The sequence below is a fragment of the Crotalus tigris genome, unplaced genomic scaffold (genome assembly GCF_016545835.1).
Source record: "Crotalus tigris isolate CLP2741 ecotype Arizona unplaced genomic scaffold, ASM1654583v1 scf7180000019601.482383, whole genome shotgun sequence".
NCBI classification, from domain to species: domain Eukaryota; kingdom Metazoa; phylum Chordata; class Lepidosauria; order Squamata; family Viperidae; genus Crotalus; species Crotalus tigris.
In genome coordinates this window covers 266,748-292,697 of record NW_024097617.1, presented here as the reverse complement: position 1 = coordinate 292,697, position 25,950 = coordinate 266,748, and the positions used below count along the sequence as shown (strand labels likewise).

Sequence of the window (25,950 nt, the reverse complement as noted above, 5' to 3'; positions counted from 1 at the left end):
ATTCAGGCCTGTTTTACACAGACATACACACGCAACACACAATAAATGACACACCAACCCAAAATACAGAGTATAACACAAAGCACAGAAACGACACACAAAACACACATCGTAATAATATATAAAATGACACACCAACACAGCAAATAACACACAAAACACAGGATAAACGACACACACACACACTGAGGAAAAGAGGCGTGATTGTGACCTTTAAGTCACTCAATCCAGTCTTCCACCTCGACACGATTCCTGCCAGGGACAACTTGAGACAACACACGGGTGTGTAGCCTCCGTGCGTGTAGCCTGACCCGAGAATCCCCGTCCACATGGACCTCGTTGCGGAACCAGGAAACCGATCTGAAAATTGCCGTTATCAGTTCCGGCTGCCGCATTCGGTGGCTCCGTTCACACAACGCGCCCGACTAGGTCAGGCCAAGATTAGATGCTGCATTGTCGCCGTCCGTTCCGCAGGCGTTGAAGGAACCTCCAGGGAAGGGGGGGGGCAAAGAAAACCCCCATCCAGGTAGTGTCCTTCATCAAGCCCTCCAGATGCCTCCTGGCACAGATCCAATAGTTCCCAACTGGCAGGGTGGAAGTCATGGGTTTTGTAGTCTGCTTGCCCCCCCCCCCAGACCAGCAGATTCCGGAGCGAGCTGAAAAAAAAAAAAACGGCTGTCAAATCACATTCCTCCAGAGCATCGCCTGCCTGGATTCCTCAAGGCTGAATGCGCCCCCTCCCCACTAAATTTGTCGCGGGGGGGGGGCGCCCACAATGTGCTCGAGGTGCGGAAGAGGAGGCGAGAGAAGGAATGTTCAGACATACTTTTGTTTCCGTCTCTGCGGGTCGCGGAGAGGAAGAAGTGTCAAAGCTGTCAATAGACTCCTTTCAACCTTCCCTCCCCCCCTCCCTCCCGACAACATGTCCCGGGGCACCCTCCACCTGCACCTGGCCCCCCTCCCCTTCCTCTTCTTCCCTCCCCCCTTCACACGACCAGCAGAGGGGGCGAAACCCGCGTTTGCAAACAAATGAGTCCCGAGTCCGATCAATGAAAGCATGAGAGCGGCAAGTCACGCCCCGCTCCTGTCATTGGCTGCCCGGCAGCCGCGTGGCTCCGCCCCGCGGCTCGGATCGCTATAAAAGCCGCCTCTTGGGCGCCGGAGCTTCACTCGCGGCTGCGTTCCATGCGCGTTTGGTTGTGCCAGCGTGTTCTGTCCTCGGGGTTGCGTCCGCGTCTCGTCTCCCGGCCATGAAGGTGGTCCCCGCCGCCGCTGCCCCCGCCGCATCCCCCGGCCCTAGCTGCGCTCTCAAGGGCGCGGGGGGCGAGCCTTCGCCGCGCTGCCTCTCGGAGCAGAGCGTGTCGCTGTCTCGCGTGGGCAGCCCCCCTTCCCGGGGCTTGCCCCTCGGGCCGGAGCAAGCCGCCGCCGCTGCCGCCGCCTCGCTGCTTCTGGACATGAAGGGCTGCTATTCGCGCCTGGCCGCGCTGGTGCCCACCTTGCCTCGCCACCGCCGCGTGTCCAAAGTGGAGATCCTCCAGCACGTGATCGATTACATTTGGGCGCTCCAACACGAGCTGCAGGACCCGCTGACCGCCGGGGCGCCCCCGCCGCGGGGCGTGGACGAGCCGGCCGGAGCCGAGGTGAGCCCCTCCCCGCCAGGGCAGATCCCCCCAGGAGAGGGCTCCGTGGGTTTGTGCCCGTCTCCCACCCGCGCTCAGAGCACGCAGAGAGGTCTCCGTGGGGCTTGTGCTCCTCTCCCACCCGCACCCAGAACCCGAACAAAGATTCCTTGGGGTTGTGCCCACCTCCCACCCGCGCGCAGACTGCTCAGCGAGGGCTCCGTGGGGCTTGTGCCCATCTCCCACCCGCGCCCAGAACACGCAGCGAGCCCTCCGTGGGGCTTCTTCCCGTCTCCCACCCGCGCCCAGAACCCGGACAAGGGCTCCGTGAGTCCGTGCTCATCTCCCACTCGCGCAGTGCGCAGCAAGGGCTCCTTGTGCCCATCTGCGCCCAGAATCTGAACAAGGGCTCCGTGGGTTTGTGCCCATCTCCCACCCGCGCCCAGAACGCGTAGCGAGCCCTCCGTGGGGTTTGTTCCCGTCTCCCACCCGGGCGCAGAGTGCGCAGCGAGGGCTCCGTGGGGCTTGTGCTCATCTCCCACCCGCGCCCAGAACGCGTAGCGAGCCCTCCGTGGGGTTTATTCCCGTCTCCTACCAGGGCGCAGAGTGTGCAGTGAGGGCTCCGTGGGTTTTGTGTCCGTCTGCACCCCACTTCATGCTCCTGAGTTACTTCCAAGAGCGCTGCCAGGCTCCGGAGAGTTTCTTGTAGGGTTTTTTTGGGGGGTCAGTTATGCCTCCCATTGTTGGTGTGGGGTCTCCTGCCCTTCTCCCAATAAATCCGTGGGCCACCGAACAGGAATTCTGCTTGCAAGGGTGGAGGGGCATTCTCATCCCTGTGCCAAGGGCCATCCTTGCCAGTCCTTCTGGTGGGCATCGATGTTCCCCCCCCCCAGGTGGGCCCCAGGGGATGCCAGCGACCTGCCAGCATGGCTGAAGATTGTGTAGAACAGTAGAAAGGAAATTTTGGTCAATTTGGCTAGCCGCAAATCCAGCCGGATCTTGTGGCGCCCTTTACAAGTCAAGAGTTGTAACAAGTTCTCTAACCAGGCAGAAGCTTTGGAAAGAAAGTTTTGGCTTTTGAATAAATTTTGGGTAGCCACAGAAAGCGCTACCGTCTCCCTGGATTCTTAGAGGAAAAAAAAAAGTCACTTTAGGATCTTGAGAATTAGAGAGGATTTCCCTGTAATTCGCCGTCTGAATTGTGTCACTCTTTCCAAATCGGTTCAAGGCTGCTGGGCTGTTTACTTCCAAAATTTACGTAAACCTCCAATCAGCCAGTTTGCAAATCTGCTTCTTTGCAGGTTGGATTTTTAAAAATTTTTTTCCTCTTTTTATATATTTTTGTATAATATATATATATGTAGATCTTTGGTTGTTCGGGTTTTCTCCTACGTAAAATTGGAAATGTCTTGGCGACGTTTCGACGAAGTCCCATTGGTTATCTTCAGGCTGGTGTTTTCGGCTTTGTGCTTCCTAGAAGCACGAAGCTGAAAACACCAGCCTGAAGATGACCAATGGGACTTCATCGAAATGTCACCAAGACACTTCCAATTTTATGCGGGAGAAAACCCGAACAACCAAAGACCTACATATATATATATATATATATATATATATATATATATATATATATATGTATATGTATATGTATATGTATATGTATATATTCTGGAATATGGTCCTTTTGTAGAAAGTACAGGTTGTTCTCTATTTACAACAGTTCATTTAGTGACTGTTTGGCACTGAAAAAAGCGACGTGACCATTTTTCAGTCACCACCTTTGTAGCGTCCCCATGAGCAGGTGATCAAAATCCAGATGCTTGGCAACTGGTTCATACTGATGACCGTTGCTGGGTTTCAAGGTCACATCATCCCTTTTTGTTTCCTTCCAACAAGTAAAGTCAAGCCAGGCTCACTTAACAAAACGTTACTCACTGCAATGATTGGCTTAACAAAAATGAGGCACCACTCACTTGACAGATGTCTCCCTTAACAAACCGTTGGGTTCAGTTGTAGCTGTAAGTTGAGCCCTATCCAAATACAGCTGTGTATTCCCTTCTCCTTTATAAAACACCAAGGTTTGCTTATTTGGAATTTTATTTAATGAGATTGAGGATTCTTTTAATTGTGCCAATCAAGGGCATTCGCTGTTGGATTCTGGGTGAGTTTGCGGGTTTTTTTTTTTCCCCACCTGGCTTTTCCAATCTTAAAGAGATGGGAATAAATGCAAAGAAGAGAGAAGTCTCTGGATGAAACAGCTGTTTTAGGGACGTGTCGGCTTCCGAGTTTCACAACACTCCTGTTGACATCACTCTGGTGATGTTTGCAAGCTGCTGTCGCCGTCTTTTATTATTATTTTTTTTTGTTCCTCTTTTGACCACTGCAAACTGTACAGTAACCATTGAACTTTTTTGTCCTGGGATGATGATAATAATGTTGGAAGGGACCTTGGAGGTCATCTAGTCCAATCCCCTGCTCAGGCAGGAAACCCTATACCATTTCAGACAAACGGTTGTCCAGTCTCTTAAAAACTTCCAGCGTTGGAGCATTCACCGCTTCTGGAGGCAAGCCATTCCACTAAATAACAATAACAGAATTGAAAGGGACCTTGGAGGTCATCTAGTCCAACCCCCTGCTCAGGCAGGAAACCCTAGACCATTTCAAATGGTTGCCCAGTCTCTTCTTAAAAACTTCCAGTGTTGGAGCAGTCACCGCTTCTGGTGGCAACTCGTTCCACTGATTAATTGTTCTGTCAGGAAGTTTCTCCTTAGTTCTAGGTTGCTTCTCTCCTTAATTGGTTTCCATCCGTTGCTTCTTGTCCTGCCTTTAGGGGCTTTGGGGAAGAGCTTGACTCCCTCTTCTTTGGGGTAGCCCCTGAGATACTGGAAGACTGCTATCCTGTCCCCCCTCATCCTTTCTCTTCATTAAACTAAGGGTAGAAACGCTGCTGCTAATGTCTTATCTTAACAAGTTGTTTTTCGTTTCGTTTTTTAAAACAGCCTGCTTGTGTTAGCCCGGATGACGGAATCTTGTGCCGCTGAAGATCCCTTTGAAGGCTGCCAGAAGATCTGTTGAAATGCTTCCTATCCCTCCAATGGCAGGGAAAAAAAGAATGGGGTGCTTCGCTGGTGATGGGGGGGCTCCCTTGTCTGCCCCATTCCTATCTCCCCAGATGTGGGCCGCACAGCAGATTGAAAGTGGTTTTACAGATCCAGATGTTGATGGGACTTCTCGTCTTTTATCGCCCTGGTGCTTAATTCCAGAAGGGATCAACTCCGCTAGAATTGGACTCTGAATAGGCATCTTTTAACGTCTTGATGGGACAGTGCCTTTTTTCCCCTCTTTTTTTTTTGCTTTCTTAAAAAAAAGCTAGGATTAAAACTTCACCCGAATATTTCTCAGTTTTCTGAGAATCGACCGTATTGTATATTACAATGCTCCTATCTCTGAGAATATTTTTCTATATTTTTTTGCTGTTAGGGAACAAATGCATATTGCTGTGAAAAAAGGCTGTTTTTGTAGAGTGTGTTTCATTGGGGCTGGGAGGGGGGGGAGATCCCCAGACTTCAGTTCAATACTTGGGGGGGGGACTTGGGTTTGATGTCACAGCCAGGGGTCTTCAAACTTGGCAACTTTAAGACTTATGGACTTCAACTCCCAGAATTCCTCAGCCAGCCCTGAGCCCTTATATAATAATAATAATAATAATAATAATAATAATAATAATAATAATAATAATAATAATAGTAATAATATAATAATAAAGTTGGAAGGGACCTTGGAGGTCATTGAGTCCAACCCCCTGCTCAGGCAGGAAACCGTATACCATTTTGGACAAATGGCTGTCCAGTCTCTTGGAAACTCCACCAATCGTACGCCAGGAATGGCTGTCAATTACAGTGTTTCTTGGCGCTGGCCTGCTTTGTGGATTTCAACTCCCAGAATTCCCCAGCCAGCCTTGTTAAAAGTCCACCAGTTTAAAAGCGACCTTTGTGAATGTGTGAGTGAAAGAAAGAAGAGGCTAAACTTGGTCTCAATCAGGCTGGGAATGAGAAAGTGCTGACCTGGAGGATAGGTCTCCTGCCTTGAGCAAGGGGTTGGACTAGATGACCTCTGAGGTCCCTCCCAGCCCTAGCATTCTAAACACTTGGGAGATAACCCACTCTGGTAAAAGGCTGAGATAAAACTCTCCTCGATGATGATGCCTGAAGGCAGGAGAATCAGAATCTTAGCCTGGAAGGGACCTTTGAGGTCATCTAGTCCAACCCCCTGCCCAGAACAGGGTCCTCAGCTCCTCCTCCTGAAAAATGGCTGCCCAATTTTCAACAGATGCAGCTCGCAGCTCCCATAACTTCGGAAAACTCTTGTTTTCTACTCCTTTCAGAGTTGGGAAATTCAGACCCACCAAAGATAAGAGGTGGTCCTTGACTTACAGCAATACATTTAGCGACCAAAGTTAAATGGTACCGGAAAAAGTGACTTATGACCATTTTTTCACACTTAACGCCCTTCGCAGCATTCCCCACAGCCATACAATCAAAATTGGCAACTGGCTCACACAGGTAGTCCTCAACTGAGCCCCAAACTTTTGTTGCTAAGTGAAACATTTATTATGTGATTTTTTTTCTCATTTTCCGACTGCAGTCGTTAACTGAGTCCCTGCGGCTGTTAAGTAAGTAACACGGTTGTTAAGTGAACCCGGCTTCCCCACTGACTGCTTGTCAGAAAGTCGCAAAAGGGGGAATCACGTAACCCTGGGACACTGCGGCCGTCGTAAATGCGAGTCGGTCGCCAAGCTGACTGAATTTTGATCACGTGAAGGTGGGGATGTTGCAAAATGGTCGTAAGTGGGAAAAACGGCCTTGTCACTTTTTTCAGTGCTGTCATCACTTTGGTCACTAAATGAACTGTTGTAAATTGAGGACTAACGGCTGCAGTGTCCTTGGGCTCACATGATCCCCTTTTGTGACCAGACAGATCAAATCAGTGAGGAAACTAGATTCACATAACCAGTCTACTAACCTCCAAGGTTCCTTCCAACTTTATTATTATTAACAATCGCAATGATTCGCTTAACAATGTTGGCAAAAGTCCAAAACTCGCTTAACAACTGTCTGGCTTAGCAACAGAAATTTTGGGCTCCCTTGTAACAAAGAGAAGGACGAGGGGGGACATGATAGCAGCCTTCCAGTATCTCAGGGGCTGCCCCAAAGAAGAGGGAGTCAAGCTATCCTCCAAAGCGCTTGAAGGCAGGACAAGAAGTGACGGATGGAAACTAATCAAGGAGAGAAGCAACCTAGAACTGAGGAGAAACTTCCTGACAGTGAGAAAAATTAGCCAGTGGAACAGCCGACCTCCAGAAGCAGTAAATGCTCCAACACTGGAAGTTTTTAAGAAGAGACTGGGCAGCCATTTGACTGAAATGGTGTACGGTTTCCTCCCTGAGCAGGGGGTTGGACTAGATGACCTCCAAGGTACCTTCCAACTTTATTATTATTTTAGTGTCACATGTTTTCTGCCCTGCAACCCTCTCCCAAGCTATTTTGATTCCTTTTCTTCCCACTCTCAGCCCTGGGAAACTGAGGCCCATACCTCAAAGGCAGCAGTGTGCTCTTTTAGTGTTCCTGGGTGCAGCGTCATTTGCAACTTGGCCTGCTGGTTGGGGTGACTTTTCTGCGGAAACTGGGTGGGTTAGGGCAGTGCTGAAGAGCAGTGAGTAATGCTGCAGCTTGAGTGGGAAGGAACCGGTCCCTGCCAGTCCCTAGAGGTGGAGAAGGCAGGGCTGAGTAAATTTGCTGAGCAGCTGCTAAGCTGGAGGCAAGAGTTTACCCCGTGGAGCAAAGCTGGATTGCAGAATTAGAGAAGGAACAGTCGGGACAGGCCGTGGAGATCTTCTAAGGAGGCCTGCAGAGAAGACCAACTATGGTGATTGAAGGCTTGGAGACCCCCCCCCCCAAAAAAAATAATAATACGAAGAAAAATACATAGGAACTGGGGATGGCCAGTCTGGAGAAAACTGCATCCAGTTGTTGATCACCAGGATAGAAAAAAAGATGTTGAGATTGTACATAAAGAGTGCAAAGAAAAACAATTAAGATGATTTAAGGGCCTGGAGACAAAAAAAAAAAAATACAAAAAAATATATAGGAACTGGGTCTAGAGCAGTGGTTCTCAAGCTTTTTAATGCCGCGACCTCCAACCGGTCGTAAGTCAAGGACTACTCAACCGGTCGTAAGTCGAGGACTACTCAACCGGTGCAGCACCGTTTGCAGAATGGGACTTTTGGCGGGCTCAGCAGGGCAGAGACAGCCTGGACAATTCCTATTGGTTTTGGAAAGCCAATAGAATTAGACTCTATTCAAGAGAGTCTATTCTATTGGCTTTCAAAAGCCAATAGAATAAAAGGGAGTAGCACAGCTAAGGAAAAGGGGGAAAAAAATGGCGGAGTGCGTTGTTTGGCGACCCCCGTGAAATGGTCGTTCGACCCCAAATGGGGTCCCGACCCACAGGTTGAGAACCACTGGTCTAGAGAAAACTGCATCCAGTTGTGATCACCAGAATAGAAAAAAAGATGTTGAGATTGTACATAAAGAGTGCAAAGAAGAACAATTAAGATGATTTAAGGGCCTGGAGACAAAAAAAAAATACAAAGAAAAATATATAGGAACTGGGTCTAGAGAAAATTGCATCCAGTTGTGATCACCAGGATAGAAAAAAAGATGTTGAGATTATAGATAAAAGAGTGCAGAGAAGAGCAACTAAGATGATTACGCGCCTGGAGGCTAAAAGGTGAACAGTTGCAGGAATTGGGTATGGCTAGTGTGGAGAAAAGGACTGGGGGGAGATATAGTGGGACATGATAGTATACCATTATTTGAGGGGCTACCACAAGGAAGAGGGGGGTCCACCTATTCTGCAAAGCACCCGAAGGCAGAAGGACAAGAAACGAGGGATGGAAACTAATCAAGGAGAGAAGCAACCTGGAACCTGGTGAGAACAATGAACCAGTGGAACTGCTTGCCACCAGACGTTGTGGGTGCTCCATCACTGGAGGATTTTGAGAAGAGGTTGGATAGCCACCTGTCTGAAATAGTGTAGGGTCTCCTACTTGAGCAGGGGGCTGGACTAGAAGACCTCCATGGTCCCTTCCAGCTATAATAATAATAGAAGGGACCTTGGAGGTCATCTAGTCCAATCTCCTGCTCAGGCAGGAAACCCTATACCATTTCTGATGAATAGTCCCGCTCTCTGCTCAAGCAGGAGACCCTAGTTATAACAACAGTACTGAAAAAAAAAATTATTTGCCAGCAGGCCTCGCAGTTATGCCCGTTGCACAATCCCTGAGGTCACATGATCAAAATTTGGAGGCTTGGTAACTGGCATGTATTTAATGACGGTTGCACTGTCCCGGGCTCTCATGATTGCCATTTGTAATCTTCCCAGCCGGCTCCCGGCAAGCAAAGTCAATGGGGGGGGGGGAGCCTGATTTGCTTAACAATCATGCGATTTCACTTATTGAGCGCAGAGATGTAATAATAAAAATATAAATATAAATAAATAAATAAAGTTGGAAGGGACCTTGGAGATCATCTAGTCCAACCCCCCTGCTCAGGTAGGAAACCCTATACCGTTTTAGTCAAATGGCTGTCCAGTCTCTTCATAATAAATAATAATACAGTTGGAAGGGGCCTTGGAGGTCATCTAGTCCAACCCCCCCTGCTCAGGTAGGAAACCCTATACCATTTTAGTCAAATGGCTGTCCAGTCTCTTCATAATAAATAATAATACAATTGGAAGGGATCTTGGAGGTCATCTAGTCCAACCCCCCTGCTCAGGTAGGAAACCCTATGCCATTTTAGTCAAATGGCAGATTCGCTTAACAACCGTGTCAAGGTCATAAAACGGGGCATGACTTATTTCACAACTTCTTTGCTTTGCAATGGAAATTCTACCTGTACAGAAGGGAGGGGCTGGCAGCAATGGAAAAGAAGGGGCTCGTAGGAAGGAGACCCCCCCATAGGGGGACATCAGCCTGGAGAGACCTCAGGCTCTTTCAGGAAATGAAATTAGAGGGATTTAGCTGGGCAACTTTGAGTGGCATGAGAAGGATAGAGGGGCATATCTACAGATCTAAGACCCACAGGCTACCAAAAAGAAAATCAGATTCATTGGAGGGAGGGAAATATAATTACAATTCCTTGAGATTAATTTATAGTGGGAAAAAGAAGCACGTTAAAAATTGGGGGGGGGGGAAGAAGCGAAAATAGGATACTGGATGAATAAATGGATATTGAGTGCAAATGCAATTAGGATATGTTTCGGTTAGAAAAGATAATTTTAAACCGATATCCTTGATACGATTAGAAAACTGTAATAAATGCTGATATTGAACAGTATATTGATTAACAACAAGAAGAACTGTATTTGCTTAATGTGGGAAAAATATTTATTCCCGGAAGAAAAGAGGAAGTATTGGATGGCGTAATATTGGATTTAGTTTGAAGAAGCTTAGATGTGCCACGGAATTACTAATGGACCCAGGTCAACACGTTGTCTACGAAGCACTTGATTGTAAAAATAGAAAATTAAGAATATATATATAGGTCTTTGGTTATTCAGGTTTTCTCCCGCGTAAAATTGGAAGTGTCTTGGTGACATTTCGACGAAGTCCCATTCGTCATCTTCAGGCTGGTGTTTTCAGCTTCGTGCTTCGAGGTGTTTTCAGCTGGTGTTTTCAGCTTCGTGCTCCTCGAAGCACGAAGCTGAAAACACCAGCCTGAAGATGACGAATGGGACTTCGTTGAAACGTCGCCAAGACACTTCCAATTTTATGCGGGAGAAAACCCGAATAACCAAGACCTATATATATATATATATATAAAGAATGAACTAATGAAACAATAAATCACCATGTTTTGTTATGGCCCCCCCCCCCCAAAAAGAGGTATCTTAATCCGCAGGGCCGAAAATCAGAAGCAATACACTAGCATCTTTCTCTTTTTTTTTGTATAGATTTTATTCGTTTTTATAGAGTTAGGGATAAAGTGGGGTCGGGATTAGGGTTAGGATTAGGGTTAGGGTTGGGGTTTTTCCAAATAACATTTTCAATATTTAGCAAACAGCATAATGTCTAGGCACATGTATTTAATCAATAATAATAGATATAGTTAATTATCATAAACAATATGTTAATCACTCCATAGCCTTCTTCTTGCTAATATATATATATTCAAAATTACATATCACGTTCCTTTCTCTCTAATTTGTCTTTCTAGGCATTAATAGAAATTATCCCATATGCTAAAGCACACGGAGTCTTCTTTCTCTTTTATCTTTAAAGTCCATCTGTCCATTTCTGCACACTGTAGAATTTTCTTAATTAGTAACTTCTTCAGCTGGTAAGTTTTCATTTTTCCAAGTTTGGGCAAATACAATTCTTGCTGCCGTTAATACGTGTAGCATTAAACATCTGCAATCTTTCTCATAATTAGCTCCTGTTATTCCTAACAAGAATAATTCTGGTTTAAAGTCTTTATTTGTTTTTTAGTCATTTTCTCCAGCCACAAATGTATTTGAAACCCAAAATCATTTTGCTTTGGGGCATGTCCACCAGATAGGATAATAAGTACCTGGGCTCTGTTTACATTTCGCAAGCATCTTTTTCTGGCTAACTCATTTTATCCAGAGGCAGCTTGCAAAAGCTTTACCTCCGAATAAAACTGGTCAGTTTAGAAAAAGGGACAGAAAAACCCGTTTTCCTATTAAATACAGACTGTGCATTGGTTCATTCACAGGCAGTCCTCGATTTACCACCGTAATGGAGCCATAATTTTTCGCCGCTAAGCGAGACATTTTTTTAAGTGAGTTTGGCTTCATTTTACGAGGGTTTTGGCCATGGTTGCTAAACGAATCACTAGTAAAATGGTTGTTAAGTGAATCTGTTTTTCCCCCGTCGACGTTGTTGGTCAGAAGATCACAAAAGGTGACCCCCGGGAACATTGCAACCGTCCTAAGTACATGGCAGTTGCCAAGCCTCCGAATTTTGATCACGTGACTGTGAGAATGCTGCAAGGTCGTAAGTATGAAAAAAGCAGTCATAATAATAATAATAGTAGTAATAGTAGTAATAATAGTAATAGTAATTCATAGTAATAATAATAATAATAATAATAATAATAATAATAATAATATAATAAAAAAATTGGAAGGGATCTTGGAGGTCATCTAGTCCAACCCCCTGTTCAGGCAGGAAACCCTATACCATTTCGGACCAATGGCTGTCCAGTCTCTTCTTAAAGACTTCCAGTATTGGAGCATTCACCACTCTGGAGGCAGGTCGTTCCACTGGTTAATTGTTCTCACTGTCAGGAAGTTTCTCCTTAGTTCTAGGTTGTTACTCTCCTTGATGAGTTTCCATCCATTGCTTCTTGTCCTGCCTTCAGGTGCTTTGGAGGATAGCTTGACTCCCTCTTCTTTGGGGCAGCCCCTGAGATATTGGAACATAATTCCCCTTCTTCAGTGCCGTAACTTGGAACGGTCATTAAAGGAATGATGCAACTTGAGGATTACCTGTCCTTAGTTATGCAATTTATACATCGCCTATCTGCCTATCAAGGGACTCTGGGCACCTGTTCGTAGGATTGTTCTCCATACTACAGACCTTAGTTTAGAGTTTAAACCAGGTTCCACGAGAGAATGTAAACATCGGTTTAATCATCCAGGCCAAAAAGCATCTTAAAAGGTGAAATCGGGGCAACTGGACCAAAGTTTATGAAAGTGAGACATTTCATTGCTCATCCAGGTAACGTCAGTCAACATGAAAAAAATTAAGCGAGGCCGTCTCAATTTTAATACAGTTGCTGTGATTTAACCTTTTTTAGACACATTTGGCCTGGATTGATTGTCTTCATTTACCTTTGCAATAACTAAGGAGAAATTTCCTGACAGACAGAACAATTAACCAGTGGAACCACCTGTCTCCAGAAACTGTGAATGCTCCATCACTGGAAGTTTTAAAGAAGAGAGTGGACAGCCATTTGTCTGAAATAGTCTAGGGCAGCGGTTCTCAACCTGCGGGTCGGGACCCCATTTGGGGTCGAACGACCATTTCACGGGGGTCGCCAAACAAGGCTGTCCGCCATTTTTTCCCCCTTTTCTTTGGCCACGCCCCTGGCACCTGGTGATGTATAAGTGGTTGGGGGTCACCACAACATGGGGAACTGTATTATGGAGTCGTGGCATTAGAAAGGTTGAGAACCACTGGTATAGGGTTTCCTGCCTGAGCAGGGGGTTGGACTAGATGACCTCCAAGGTCCCTTCCAACTCTGTTCTGTTCTCCAAAGCGTCAGAAGGCCGGAGAAGAAGCAACGGATGGAAACTAATCAAGGAGAGAAGCAACCTAGAACTAAGGAGAAATTTCCTGACAGTGGGAACCATTAACCAGTGGAACAACCTGCCTCCAGAAGCGGTGAATGCTCCAACACTGGAAGTTTTTAAGAAGAGACTGGGCAGCCATTGGTCCGAAATGGTATAGGGTTTCCTGCCTGAGCAGGGGGTTGGACTAGATGACCTCCAAGGTCCCTTCCAACATTGTTATTATTCTCTCATTCTGCTTGTGGATCCCTTTTCCTCCCCTCCTCCCCAATTCAGGAAAGACCCTTTTGCTGGCTGGGGCTGTTTGTGTGTGTATATTTCTGTGTGGGTACAGCATCCACAGGCCGGAGCACAGAGGCCACAGAGGCCGAGAAAGCGCATAGGCACGCATAGCTGGTGTTGTTTGCTGAGCACACTGCCCTGCTCAACCCTGGGCTTCCCCTCCCTCCCCTCCTCCCCCCCTCCCACCTCTGGCTCCCACCCAGCCCATCTGGAGCCTGGCTCGGCTTGCCTGTTTGTTAATGTTTCAATCAGCTGCATGCGCAGCCCTGGAATGTGCCGAGCATTTAACCTGAGCTTCCCCAGGTGTACCGTGGCGCCAGCTTGTCTGCGGCAGACTTCCCAGCCCGCCCGCCTCCTTTTGGCACGGAGGCACTTATCTAAACATGACTCTCCTTCTCTCACCCCCCCCCAGTGTGTGAGCAAACACACCCACACACCCTTGCACATTCTGGGTGTGCGCTGTGCTGCACAGCTGCTGCTTTGCACAGCCCATGAGTTCTCTCTCTCTCTGCCTCCCACGGCCAGCCAGCCAGCCGGCCACACGCGAGTTTGGACCCAGAGCAGGGCAGGAAGAGGAGAGATGTGTGGGAAGATGGGAAAAGAGATTCCCGTGGCCTTTTTTTTTTTTTTTAATGATAGTTGTTTTATAGGAAGGAAGGTAAATGTACGGGGTGCATGTTGCAGAGTACAATCTGAGCCAGTTACTGGGACCAAAGGTTGATTCTTCCAAGCTTTTGGTTTTTCTATTTTATTTTATTTTATTATTTTATTATATTATAATATTATAATATATAATATAATATAATATAATATAATATAATATAATATAATATAATATAGTATAGTATAGTATAGTATAGTATAATACAATATAATTATATTAAGATAATATAATATTATTATATTATATTATTATATTATTTATTATTTTACTATTATTACATTTATAAGAGATTTTCCCATCTCCTATTATAAAAATTACAATTATTTTATTTTATTACTATTTACTGAATTTATATGAGATTTTCCTGTCTCCTTTTTTAAAAAAAATTATAATTACTTGATTTTATTATTATTTATTTATATATGAATGAAGGTAAATGTACGGGGTCTCAGGATAATGTTGCAGAGTACAATCTGAGCCAGTTAATGGGACCAAAGGTTTATTCTTCCAAGCTTTTAATTTTTCTATTTTATTTTATTTTTTATTATTTTATTTTGTTCTATATTTTATTTTTTATTTTATTTTATTCTATTCTATTTTATTTTTTATTATTCTATTTTATTTTATTTTATTATTATTCTATTCTATTTTTTATTTTTTATTCTATTTTATTTTATTCCATTTTATTTTATTTTTTATATTATTTTTATATTATATTTTATTTTATTATTTTATCTTTATATTTTATTTTATTTATTTTTATTTTATTATTTATTATTTTACTATTATTACATTTATAAGAGATTTCCCCATCCCCTTTTATAAAAATTACAATTATTTTATTTTATTACTATTTGCTAAATTTATATGAGGAAGATTTTCTTGTCTCCTTTTTTTTTTAAAAAAAAATAGAATTACTTTATTTCATTATTATTTATTCAATCTATAGGTCACCTGTCTCCCCGATAAGTACAGGTGTTTCTTGACCCAAAATTTGTGTTGCTAAGTGAGACAGTCGCTAAGGGAATTTTGCTCCATTTTATGACCGTCCTTGCCACGGTTGTTAAGCAAATCACTGCAATGGTGAAGTTAGTAATTTGGTTGTTAAGTGAATCTGGCTTCCCCGTTGACTTTGCTTATTGGAAAGTTGCAAAAGGGGATCACGTGACCCTGGGACACTGCAACCGTCATAAGTACATGCCAGTTGCAAAGCCTCTGAACTTTTGATCACGTGACCCTGCGGATGCCGTAATGGTCATAAGTGTGAAAAACAGTGCTAAGTCCCTTTTTTTCTGTGCCGTTGTAACTAGTCACTAATCGAATGATTTTAAGTCTAGCAGTATCTGTAAGGCAAGACTGGGCAACTGATAGTACAAAGATCCAGTATCTCAGGGGCTGCCCCAAAGAAGAGGGAGTCAAGCTATTCTCCAAAGCACCAGAAGGCAGGACAAGAAGCAACAGATGGAAACTCATCAAGGAGAGAAGCAACCTGGAACTAAGGAGAAACTTCCTGACAGAACAATTAATGGAATAGCTTGTCTCCTGTAGTTGCACTGGAAAGAGTGCAGAGAAGAGGAACAAAGATGATCAGAAGACCAGAGGCTAAAATATATGAAGAACGGTTGCAGAAATTGGGTAGGTCTAGTTTGTTGAAGAGAAGGACTAAGGGTGACATGATAACAGGCTTCCAGTGTCTCAGTGGTGGCCCCAAAGTAGAGGGAGTCAAGCTATTCTCCAAAGCACCAGAAGGGCAGGACAAGAAGCGATGGATGGAAGCTAACTAAGGAGAGAAGCAACCTGGAATTAAAGAGAAACTTCCTGACAGTGAGAACAATTAACCAGTGGAACAACCTGCCTCCAGAAGCTGTGAATGCTCCATCACTAGAGATTTTAAGAAGAGACTGGATAGCCATTTGTCCGAAATGGTATAGGGTTTCCTGCCTGACTAGGGGGGTTGGATTAGATGACCTCCAAGGCCCCTCCAACATTATTATTATTATTATTATTATTATTAGTAGTAGTAGTAGTAGTATTAGTATTAGTATTACTACTACTACTATGGGTCATCACACAGTCAGCCAGATGTTCAGACTGGATTTGGCATTTTTGTCTACCTATCGAGTCCTTACCCAGGACCTGGGATAGGCAGATGTGGATGTTTGATGGTATTACAGATATCGTCGCAGGATGGAGGCGGTTCCTAGTAAGGCCGCCCTTTGCAATTGACTGATGGCGAATTTGTCAATGCCAACGGTGTTCAAGTGGTGCTCCAGTTGTTTTGGGATTGCACCCAAGGAGCCTATGACTATTGGTACTACCCTTGCTTGCTTTTGCCACAGTCTTTCTATTTCTATTTGTAGATCTTTGTATTTTGTTATCTTCTCCAGTTCTTTCTCATCTATTCTGCTGTCTCCAGGAGGTCATCGAGTCCATCCCCCTGCTCAGGCAGGAAACCCTATATCATTTCGGACAGATGGCTGTCCAGTCTCTTCTTAAAAACCTCCAGTGTTGGAACGTTCACCGCTTCTGGAGGCAGGTTGTTCCACTGGTTAATTGTCCTCACTGTCAGGAAGTTTCTCCTTAGTTCTAGGTTGCTTCTCTCCTTGATTAGTTTCCATCTGTTGCTTCTTGTCCTGCCTTCAGGCGCTTTGGAGAATAGCTTGACTCCCTCATCTTTGGGGCAGCCCCTGAGATACTAGAAGACTGCTATCATGTCCCCCCTTGTCCTTCTCTTCATTAAACTAGATCTACCCAATTCCAGCAACCGTTCCTTATATGTTTTAGCCTCCAGTCCCCTGATCATCTTTGTTGCTCTTCTCTGTACTCTTTCTAGATTCTCAACATCTTTTTTACATGGTGGTGACCAAAACTGGATGCAGGATTCCAAGGGTGGCCTTACTGAGGCCTTGTGAAGCGGTATTAATACTTTACGTGATCTTGATTCTATCTCTCTGTTAATGCAGCCTAGCAGTGTGTTGGTTTGTTTGGCAGCTGCAGCACACGGTTGGCTCCTATTTACAACCACGATCATTTAATGCAGAAGTCTCCAATCTTTCCATGCTCTAGGACTGGAGGGAAGGAGAGCAGCTTCAACATTGGTGTGTGTGCGCGCACACACGGGGCCACGCACGGTGGCGTGGCACTAGCAGCCCTATTCGTGCATGCAGCATGCGCTGGTACCATGCACATGCACAAACAGGCCGCACAAACCACCTGGCCTTACGGCGCATGCACAAAGGGGCTGCAGACATCTGCCCTGTGCTAGCATTCCCATTCGCACCCGCGCACATGTGCAAATGGCCGCAGGCACTAGCGAGAGGGGGGGGGGGCAAATGCACACCCATGCGTGTCATGCGTGTGGACACCGGCCAGCCGTTTCTGCAGCCCGCTGGCCAAGAGCCCTGGGCCACAGACCATAGGTTGGGGACCCCTGATTTAGTGACTGTTCAAAGATACAACGGCACCGGAAAATGCGACTTATGACTGTTTTTCGCAGTTGCGCCCGTGGGTGGCAGCTTCCCCGTGGGTCACATGATCAAAATTCGGATGCTTGAGCATCTGTGGCTGCTAAACACATGGATGCAAGTCAAAGCTTACGTGTACGCAGCTCCGGGTATTGCCTGCACGTTCCTGTCCCAATTTTCTTTTCTTTTTTTTTTTTGTAAAAAAAAATCAGTGACTTGCTGAGACCTCCCAAAGATTAATGAAGTTTGCTAGCGGAAGGAGAGAAATGCAAGGAGCGTTTCCATAAATATATTTCTATATATATGTAAAATATATTTAATATATGTAAAATATATTTAAGAAAATATATATTACTTAAATATGAGCCAGCCGTGTGCAGCAGCAGCCAAAAAAACTATTGTAATCCTGGGCTGTATAAACCCAGAGGGATAGAATCAAGATCAGGCGAAGTATTAGTACCGCTTTATGAAGCTCTAGTGAGGCCACACCTGGAATCCTGCGGCCGATTTTGGTCACCACATCACAAAAAAAGATGTTGAGAGTTTGGAAAAAGGGCAGAGAAAAGCAACTAGGATGATCCAAGGCCTGGAGACTAAAACCCATGAAGAATGGTTGTGCGATTTGGGTTTGGCCAGTCTAAACAAAAGAAGAAATAGGAGGGACATGATAGCAGTCTTCCAGTATCTGAGGGGCTGCCACAAAGAAGAGAGGGGGGGGGTGTCAAATGATTTCCAAAACATCGGAAGGGACGACAAGAAGCAACGGAGGGAAACTAATCAAGGAGAGAAGCAGTTTAGGAGAAACTTCCTGATAGTGAGGACAATTAACCAGTGGAATCACCTGCCTCCAGACGTTGTGGGTGCTTCATCACTGGAGTTTTTTAAGAAGAGACTGGATGGGCATTTGTCTGGAATGGTATAGGTTTCCTGCCTGAGCAGGGGGTTGGACTAGAGGACCTCCAAGGTCCCTTTATTCTGATTGATTGAAGTCCTGCTCACTCGTTGTCCAGAGCAGAAAATTCCCACCGGGTATGCAGACAAAGAAAGCCAGTCTAGGTAGGCAGGTAGGTAGGTAGGTAGGTAGATAGATAGATAGATGGATAGATAGATAGATAGATAGGTAGATAGATAGATAGATAGATAGATGATAGAAAGAAAGAAAGGAAGGAAGGAAGGAAGGAAGGAAGGAAGGAAGGAAGGAAGGAAGGAGAAAGAAAGAAAGAAAGAAAGAAAAGTCCAACCCAGGCTGATGGCCATCCTTCTAGATACCTTTGGAAAGAGTTGCAGCTGTTTCCTGTGGCCTTCCGGTTGCCCAATTTCCCAGCTGGCTGGCGAAGATGTCTCTCTGTGATTGTGTGTGTGTGTGTGTGTGTGTGTGAGAGAGAGAGAGAGAGAGAGAGAGAGAGAGAGAGAGAGAGAGAGAGAGAGAGAGAGAGAGAGAGAGCGCACACCCCAGCCAGCCTGCTTGCTTTGGAGACTTAACACAGTGCTGGACCAAGTTGGGGGTTCTTCCAAGTATAGCTGGCTGTGTCTTTTCTAGCCAGCTCCCCTCCAGGAGCTTCTAAAGGTCCAGAGGTGGGACAGAGGGGTGCAGGAAGGTCCCCACTCCCTTCTAGCACTGATGATGTTATCTAGTTGGGTTATGAAACGTCTGGAAGGAACAACCCAGCTCTGAGAGCACCAAGGACCCCACAGTTTTTTTCCTCCTCCTTCTCCTCCTCTCCACACACTCACCTCCCTTCTAGCACTGGTGATGTTATCTAGTTGGGTCATGAAACGTCTGCAATGAAACCACCCAGCTCAGAGAGTACCAAGGACCCCACAATCCTCCTCCTCCTCCTTCCTGCCATCCCCACTCCCTTCTACCCTAGCACTGAAAATGTTCCCTAGTTGGGTCACGAAACGTCTGCAAGGAAACCACCCAGCTGAGAGACCACCAGGGACCCCTCATTTCCTGAGCCAGACACATTCTCCTTTACTGGTGAGTCGTTTTGCAGCCCGGCGGGCGCCAGTGGGCTGTGTGCCACGCCGGGCGTTGGCGAAGCGGAGAGCTTTTGCAAAAAGCAGCCGGTTGCATCAGCGGGAGGCTTGTGTAACTGGGCGGCTGCAGCTGCGGGCAAAGCTCCCGGGGCTCTGCACAGACGGAAGACAGCAGGGCACTGGGATCCGTGCCAGGCCCAGCTGGCTCCGCTCATCCTGTTTGGGGTGACTCAGCCCCGCAGCCTCCACTTCCGGGGACCTCTGGAAAGGGGGGGAGACCGAAAGGGAGGCCCTGTCGGAGCACAGGAAAGAGCTTAGCAGGATGGCCCGGGGCCCTGCCCTGGATCCAGAAGGCTGCTGATGAAATGGGACCTGCTGCACTTTGGCCAGGCCACGGGGGGAGGGACCCCTGCCCCCCAAAGACTTCGGTTGTCCTGTCTGCAATGTGGGCCTAGCTAAGAGCAGCCTCCGCCTCTGGGAGCTGAGTTCTGCAGTTGTATTGAAACTGCATCTCCCAGAGTTCCACGTCTGTTGGCTAAGAATGCTGGGAGTTGCAGTCCTGACACACCTGGAGGGCCTGCAGGTAGGGGGAGGGACACCTGAAAGGGCCCAACTTGGAGAAGGATGCCCACTGTCATCTTTAAGCAGGGCAGTTCTCTCCCGCCTTCCTTCCTTCCTTCCTTCCTTCCTTCCTTCCTTCCTTCCTTCCTTCCTTCCTTCCTTCCTTCCTTCCTTCCTTCTTTTCCTCCCTTCCTCCCTTTTTCTTTCTTTCCTTCCTCCCTCCCTCCCGCTTTTTCTTCCTTCCTTCCTTCCTCCCTCCCTCCCTCCTTTTCCTCCCTCTCCCTTTTTCCTTCCTTCCTCTCTCCCTCCTCATTCCCTCCCTCCCACTTTTCCTTCCTTCCTCCCTCCCTCCTTCCTTCCTTCCCTCCCTCCCTCCTGCATTTCCTTCCTTCCTTCCCTCTCTCCCTCTTTTCCTCACTCTCCCTTTTTCCTGCCTCCCTCATTCCCTCCCTCCTGTTTTTCCTTCCTTCCTTCCCTTCCTTCCTTCCTCTTTTCCTCCCTTCCTCCCTTTTTCTTTCTTTCCTACCTTCCTTCCTTCCTTCCTTCCTTCCTCATTCCCTCCCTCCTGCATTTCCTTCCTTCCTCCCTCCCTCCCTCCCTCCCTCTTTTCCTCCCTCTCCCTTTTTCCTTCCTTCCCTCCCTCCTCATTCCCTCCCTCCCGCTTTTCCTTCCTTCCTTCCTCCCTCCCTCCCTCCCTCTTTTCCTCCCTCTTTTCCTCCCTCTCCCTTTTTCCTTCCCTCCCTCCTCATTCCCTCCCTCCTGCTTTTCCCCTTCCTTCTTTCTTTCCTTCCTTCCTTCCTCATTCCCTCCCTCCTGCATTTCCTTCCTTCATTCCTTCCTCCCTCCCTCCTTCCCTCCCTCCCTCTTTTCCTTCCTTCCCTCCCTTGTCATTCCCTCCCTCCCGCTTTTCCTTCCTTCCTTCCTTCCTTCCTTCCTTCCTTCCTTCCTTCCTTCCTTCCTTCCTTCCCTCCCTCCCTCCTTCCTCCCTCCCTCCCTCCCTCCTTCCTTCCTTCCGCAAACTCTTTGCAAATTTTGGGATTTGGATTGATCTCCGTAGCGGGAGGAAAATATTTCCAAAGCTCGACTTCATTGGCTCCTGGGGATGGGATTACATGGAAATATAACTGAATTTGTTTATTGTCATATCAGTTCTTGACTAGATTTTCTCTAACTAGGATTTATCATGGCTTTGCTTCTTTGCTTTTTCTATCTTTCTTTGGACCACTCACCAGGAGACGGTGAGTTCTAGTACAGCCTTAGGCACGAAAGCCAGCTGGGTGACTTTGGGCCAATCACCGGGAGACGGTGGGTTCTAGTCCTGCCTTAGGGACGAAAGCCATCTGGGTGATTTTAGTCCAATCCCCAGGAGATGGGGAATTCTAGACTCAGCTTTAGGTATGAAAGCTGGCTAGGTGACTTTGAGCCAAGCACCCGGAGATGTGAGTTCTAGTCCTGCTTTAGGCATGGAAGCCGGCTGGGGGACTTTGGGACCGTCTCTCCCTCTCTCGGCTCAAGTCACCTTGTAGGGTGGTGGGTGTGGCAAAGAAGAGGAGGAGGAAGCAGCATTGGGTAGGTTTGCCACATTGAGTGACTTATAAAGATGGATTAAAATAAGATAGATATAGAGATATACATATTGATAGATATTGATATATAGATAAATATTGAGGGATATAAATGGATATATTGATATAGATATAGGTCGATAAATATTGATAGATATTGATATAGATATAGATATTGCTTTTGATTGAGATTCTCTCTTTAGCTATAGAATCTCAATCAAAATCTATCTCTCTTTTTCTATATCTATCTATCTTGAGACAATCTCAATCAAAATCTACCTACCTACATCTATCTATCTATCTATCTATCTATCTATCTATCTATCTATCTATCTATCTATCTATCTATCTATCTATCTATCTATCTATCTATCTATGTCATATTCTAAGTCTCTCTCTCATATTCTATCTCTATCTCTTATCTATATCATATTCTCTCTCTCTCTCTATCCATATCTATCTATCTATCTATCTATCTATCTATCTATCTATCTATCTATCTATCTATCTATCTATCTATCTATCTATCTATCAATGTCATATTCTGTCTCTCTCATATTCTTTCTATCTTATCTATATCATATTCTATCTATCTATCTATCTATCTATCTATCTATCTATCTATCCATCCATATCAATCAATCTATCTATCTATCATCTATATCTATCAATGTCATATTCTCTCTCTCATATTCTATCTCTCTCTCTCTCTTATCTATATTATATTCTCTCTCTCTATCCATATCTATCTATCTATCTATCTATCTATCTATCTATCTATCTATCTATCTATCTATCTATCTATCTATCTATCTATGTCATATTCTAAGTCTCTCTCTCTCTCTCTACACACACACACACACACACACACACACACACACACACACAAACACACAAACACACACATCCTGTCCATCTCACTGTTTGGGCTAATTCTACGTGGTTTACAATATAGTAAAACGAGAGATATGAACTCCAGCACGAGTCCAAAAGTTCGGAAGAACAAAGCTCCGGTCCCGGCGACCGACTCGGATTGGATCCTGCAACGGGATCCTGGGACGCGGATCTTCGCCTTAGTTCGCCTCCCGGAAGGCTTGCAGCGGCGTCTGCTGCCCTCTAGAGTCCACGGCTGGCATGGCATGGCACGGCATCGCCTGCTGACAGCGGAGGGTCCAGGGGGAGAAGCCCCCCTGGGAGGGCGGGGAGGGGCTCCAGGGTGGCTAATGAGCCCAAGCCGCGGCTAATTAGGGCGGGAGGCTGGTCCAGCCCGGGGGATTTGCCTTCCTGGGGATCCTAATGAGCAGCAACATCAATTGGCCTGCGAGAATTGGGGGAGGGGCTTGGATCCCACGCAAGGGAAAAAGGTAATTTTAAAAAACGGCTCTGACTTGCAGACCGGCGTTTCCCCGCTTGGGGGGTGGGTCCCTGCGGGACTACAACCCCCATTGCTCCCAACCAGAAAGTCCCAAGGCTGGGGATGATGGGAAGTAGAGTCATCTTGGGGGTCTCTGTGGGACTGCAACTCCCATTGGTCCCAACCAGAAAGCCCAAAGGCTGGGGAAGATGGGAACTGGAGTCATCTTGGAGGGTCCCTATGGGACTACAACCCCCATTGCTCCCAACCAGAAAGTCCCAAGGCTGGGGATGATGGGAAGTAGAGTCATCTTGGGGGTCTCTGTGGGACTGCAACTCCCATTGGTCCCAACCAGAAAGCCCAAAGTCTGGGGATGATGGGAAGTGGAGTCATCTTGGAGGGTCCCTACGGGACTACAACCTCCACTGCTCCCAACCAGAAAATCTAAAGCCTGGGGAAGATGGGAAGTGGAGTCATCTTGGGGGTCCCTACAGGACTACAACCCCAACTGCTCCCAACCAGAAAGTCCAAAGGCTGGGGAAGATGGGAAGTGGAGTCATCTTGCGGGTCCCTGCGGGACTGCAACCCCAACTGCTCCCAACTAGAAAGGCTGGGGAAGATGGGAACTGGAGTCATCTTGGAGGGTCCTACGGGACTACAACCCCAACGGCTCCCAACCAGAAAGTCCAAAGGCTCGGGAAGATGGGAACTGGAGTCATCCTGGGGGTATCATGTTACATCAGCTCTTCTTACAGGCCTGCCAATTAAATCATAATTAGAAGCTCCCAGGGGGAAAATATATATCCTGGATTTGCAGCCTGCGTTGAAATCGCGACAATATTCCAACTGTGATTGTGTTGGCGTCACCAATTGATTGTGATTGTGTTGGCGTCACCAGGCCGAGCTGCAGCGGAAGTTAATGCAGGCTGTCCTCGACTTACGACCAGGATTGAGCCCAAACCCCTAAGCAAGAGGGTTATTGTTTTGTCCCATTTTACAACATTATTACCTGTTCTATCCCAGCCTATCGCCCTCCTTGTTAAAGGCACAAGGGCCAAACCCCTGTTGAGAAAATAAGCTGGAGACTCAAAAACAAAACAAATCCCGTTTAATATGGGTAATTAACCTGCCAAATAGTCCAGAAAATCAAAGCAGCAAAACACAATCCAAAGGGAGGAAATTGTCCGTACGGAACATGATGCAAAACAGAGAAGTCGTCACCGGCAAGACGAACAGACCATGATCCCGTGAAGTACTTTGCAACGGTTGCCTTCAGTCACCGGCACCGCCCACACCTCCCCTTTTTATACAGCAGTCCCAAGGCGTTGCCTCTCATTGCCTTCTCCTTTTATTCTGGAGTTGCCGTATTGACTGTTGCTGATTTACTCTCGCCAATTGACGACGTGTGCGAGCATCAATTAGCAAGTCCATCAGGTGTGAGTCCTCCGAGTCTGACTCATTCTCCCCACACCGCTGAGCTTCATCCGGAACACGACTGGAGGGGCCAGGCTCTTCATCAAACTGTGAGTCTTGTAATTCATCCGAGCCTCCCTCTGACCCCGATGGCCCTCCAAATGCCTCCTCCATCTCCTCCTCTGATTCCCCGGACTCAGCTGTCGGGAACACAGGCCGGCACGGAATCACGACATTGCCCAGGTGGTGAAGGGCAGCCTACGTTCCCGTTGACTCTGCTTGACGTAGTCACCAAAGTCACAAAGGGGGGGGGTGACGTGACTCTGGGACACGGCCCCCGTTGTAAGTCCAGGTAGTCCTGGACTTACAACTCTCCCCCGCTGGAGCCCCAGATTTCTGTTGCTAAGTGAGGCATTTGTTAAGTGAGTTTCTCCTCCTGTTGACGATCTTGCTTGCTGCCGTTGTAAAACGAATTGCTGCCGTTGCTTAGTCACACGGGCGTTATACGGATTCCCCCGTGGGCTTTTCCAGTCCGAAGGTCGCAAAAGGGGACATGTGATCCCAGGAGCCTGCGACTGTCATAAATGTGAGTCAGTTGCCAAACGTCTGAATTTTGATCACGTAGCCCTGGGGAGGCTGCAACGGTCGTAGGGGTGAAAACCGGTCATGAGTACAATTTTTTTTGTTGTAACTTCAGACGGTCATCAAATAAATGGTTGTAAGTCAAGGACTACAATTGGAACATGAAACATCTGCCAGAAAACCACCAAGATCAGAGAGCAACAAGAACCCCAGTTCTCCTCCTCCTCCTCCTCCTCCTCTAGAACTGATGATGTTCCCTAGTTGGGTCAGGAGACGTCTGCAAGAAAACCACCAAGCTCAGAGAGCAACAAGGACCCCACAGTCATTCCTCCTCCTCCTCCTCCTCCTCCTCCTCCTCCTCCTCCTCCTCCTCCTCCTCCTCCTCCTCCTCCTTCCACCCCACTCCCTTTCTAGCACTGATGATGTTACCTAGTTGGGTCATGAAACGTCTGCCAGAAAACAGCCAAGCTCAGAGGGCACCAAGGATCCCACAGTCGTCCTCCTCCACCTCCTCCTCCTCCTCCTCCTCCTCCTCCTCCTTCCTGCAAACCCCACTCCCTTCTAGCACTGATGATGTTCCCTAGCTGGGTCATGAGATGTCTGCAAGAAAACAGCCAAGGTCAAAGAGCACCAAGGACCCCACAGTCCTCCTCCTCCTCCTTCTCCTCCCTTTGTCTTCCTCCACTCCGCAAACCCCCCTCCCTTCTAGCACTGATGATGTTCCCTAGTTGGGTCATGAGACATCTGGAGGAAAACTATCAAGCTCAGAGACATCCAAGGACCCCACATTCTTCCTCGTCTTCCTCCCCACAGATCCCCTCACTTGTAGGACATGATGATGTTCCCTAGTTGGGTCATGAAACATCTGCAAGAGAACCACCCAGCTCAGAGACCCCACATTCCTTCTTTTCCTCCTCCTCCTCCTCCTCCTCCTCCTCCTCCTCCTCCTCCTCCTCCTCCATTCCCTTCTAGCACTGATGAGGTTCCCTCGTTGGGTCATGAGACGTCTGCCAGAAAACCACCCGGCTCAGAGAGCACCCAGGACCTGATGGGACCCACTCATTTCCTCTCTTTGTCTGCTAAAATGCCGCCT

General features: G+C 46.8%; 1 protein-coding gene across 1 annotated transcript; it reads left to right on the top strand.

Moving 5' to 3' along the window:
- Positions 1 to 1,174: 1,174 nt before the first annotated feature.
- ID1 (inhibitor of DNA binding 1, HLH protein) lies at positions 1,175 to 5,129 on the top strand. Its single transcript, XM_039363855.1, has 2 exons — positions 1,175 to 1,640; positions 4,619 to 5,129. The coding sequence occupies exons 1-2, from the start codon at positions 1,251 to 1,253 to the stop codon at positions 4,658 to 4,660; spliced, it is 432 nt and encodes a 143-aa protein (XP_039219789.1). The 5' UTR covers positions 1,175 to 1,250; the 3' UTR covers positions 4,661 to 5,129.
- Positions 5,130 to 25,950: the final 20,821 nt, after the last annotated feature.

Excerpts from the sequence above, each read along its gene's own strand:
- ID1 (XM_039363855.1), top strand. The coding sequence starts at position 1,251 with ATGAAGGTGGTCCCCGCCGCCGCTGCCCCCGCCGCATCCCCCGGCCCT. Across the intron at positions 1,641-4,618 it reads ACGAGCCGGCCGGAGCCGAG|CCTGCTTGTGTTAGCCCGGA; the intron begins GTGAGCCCCTCC and ends TTTTTAAAACAG.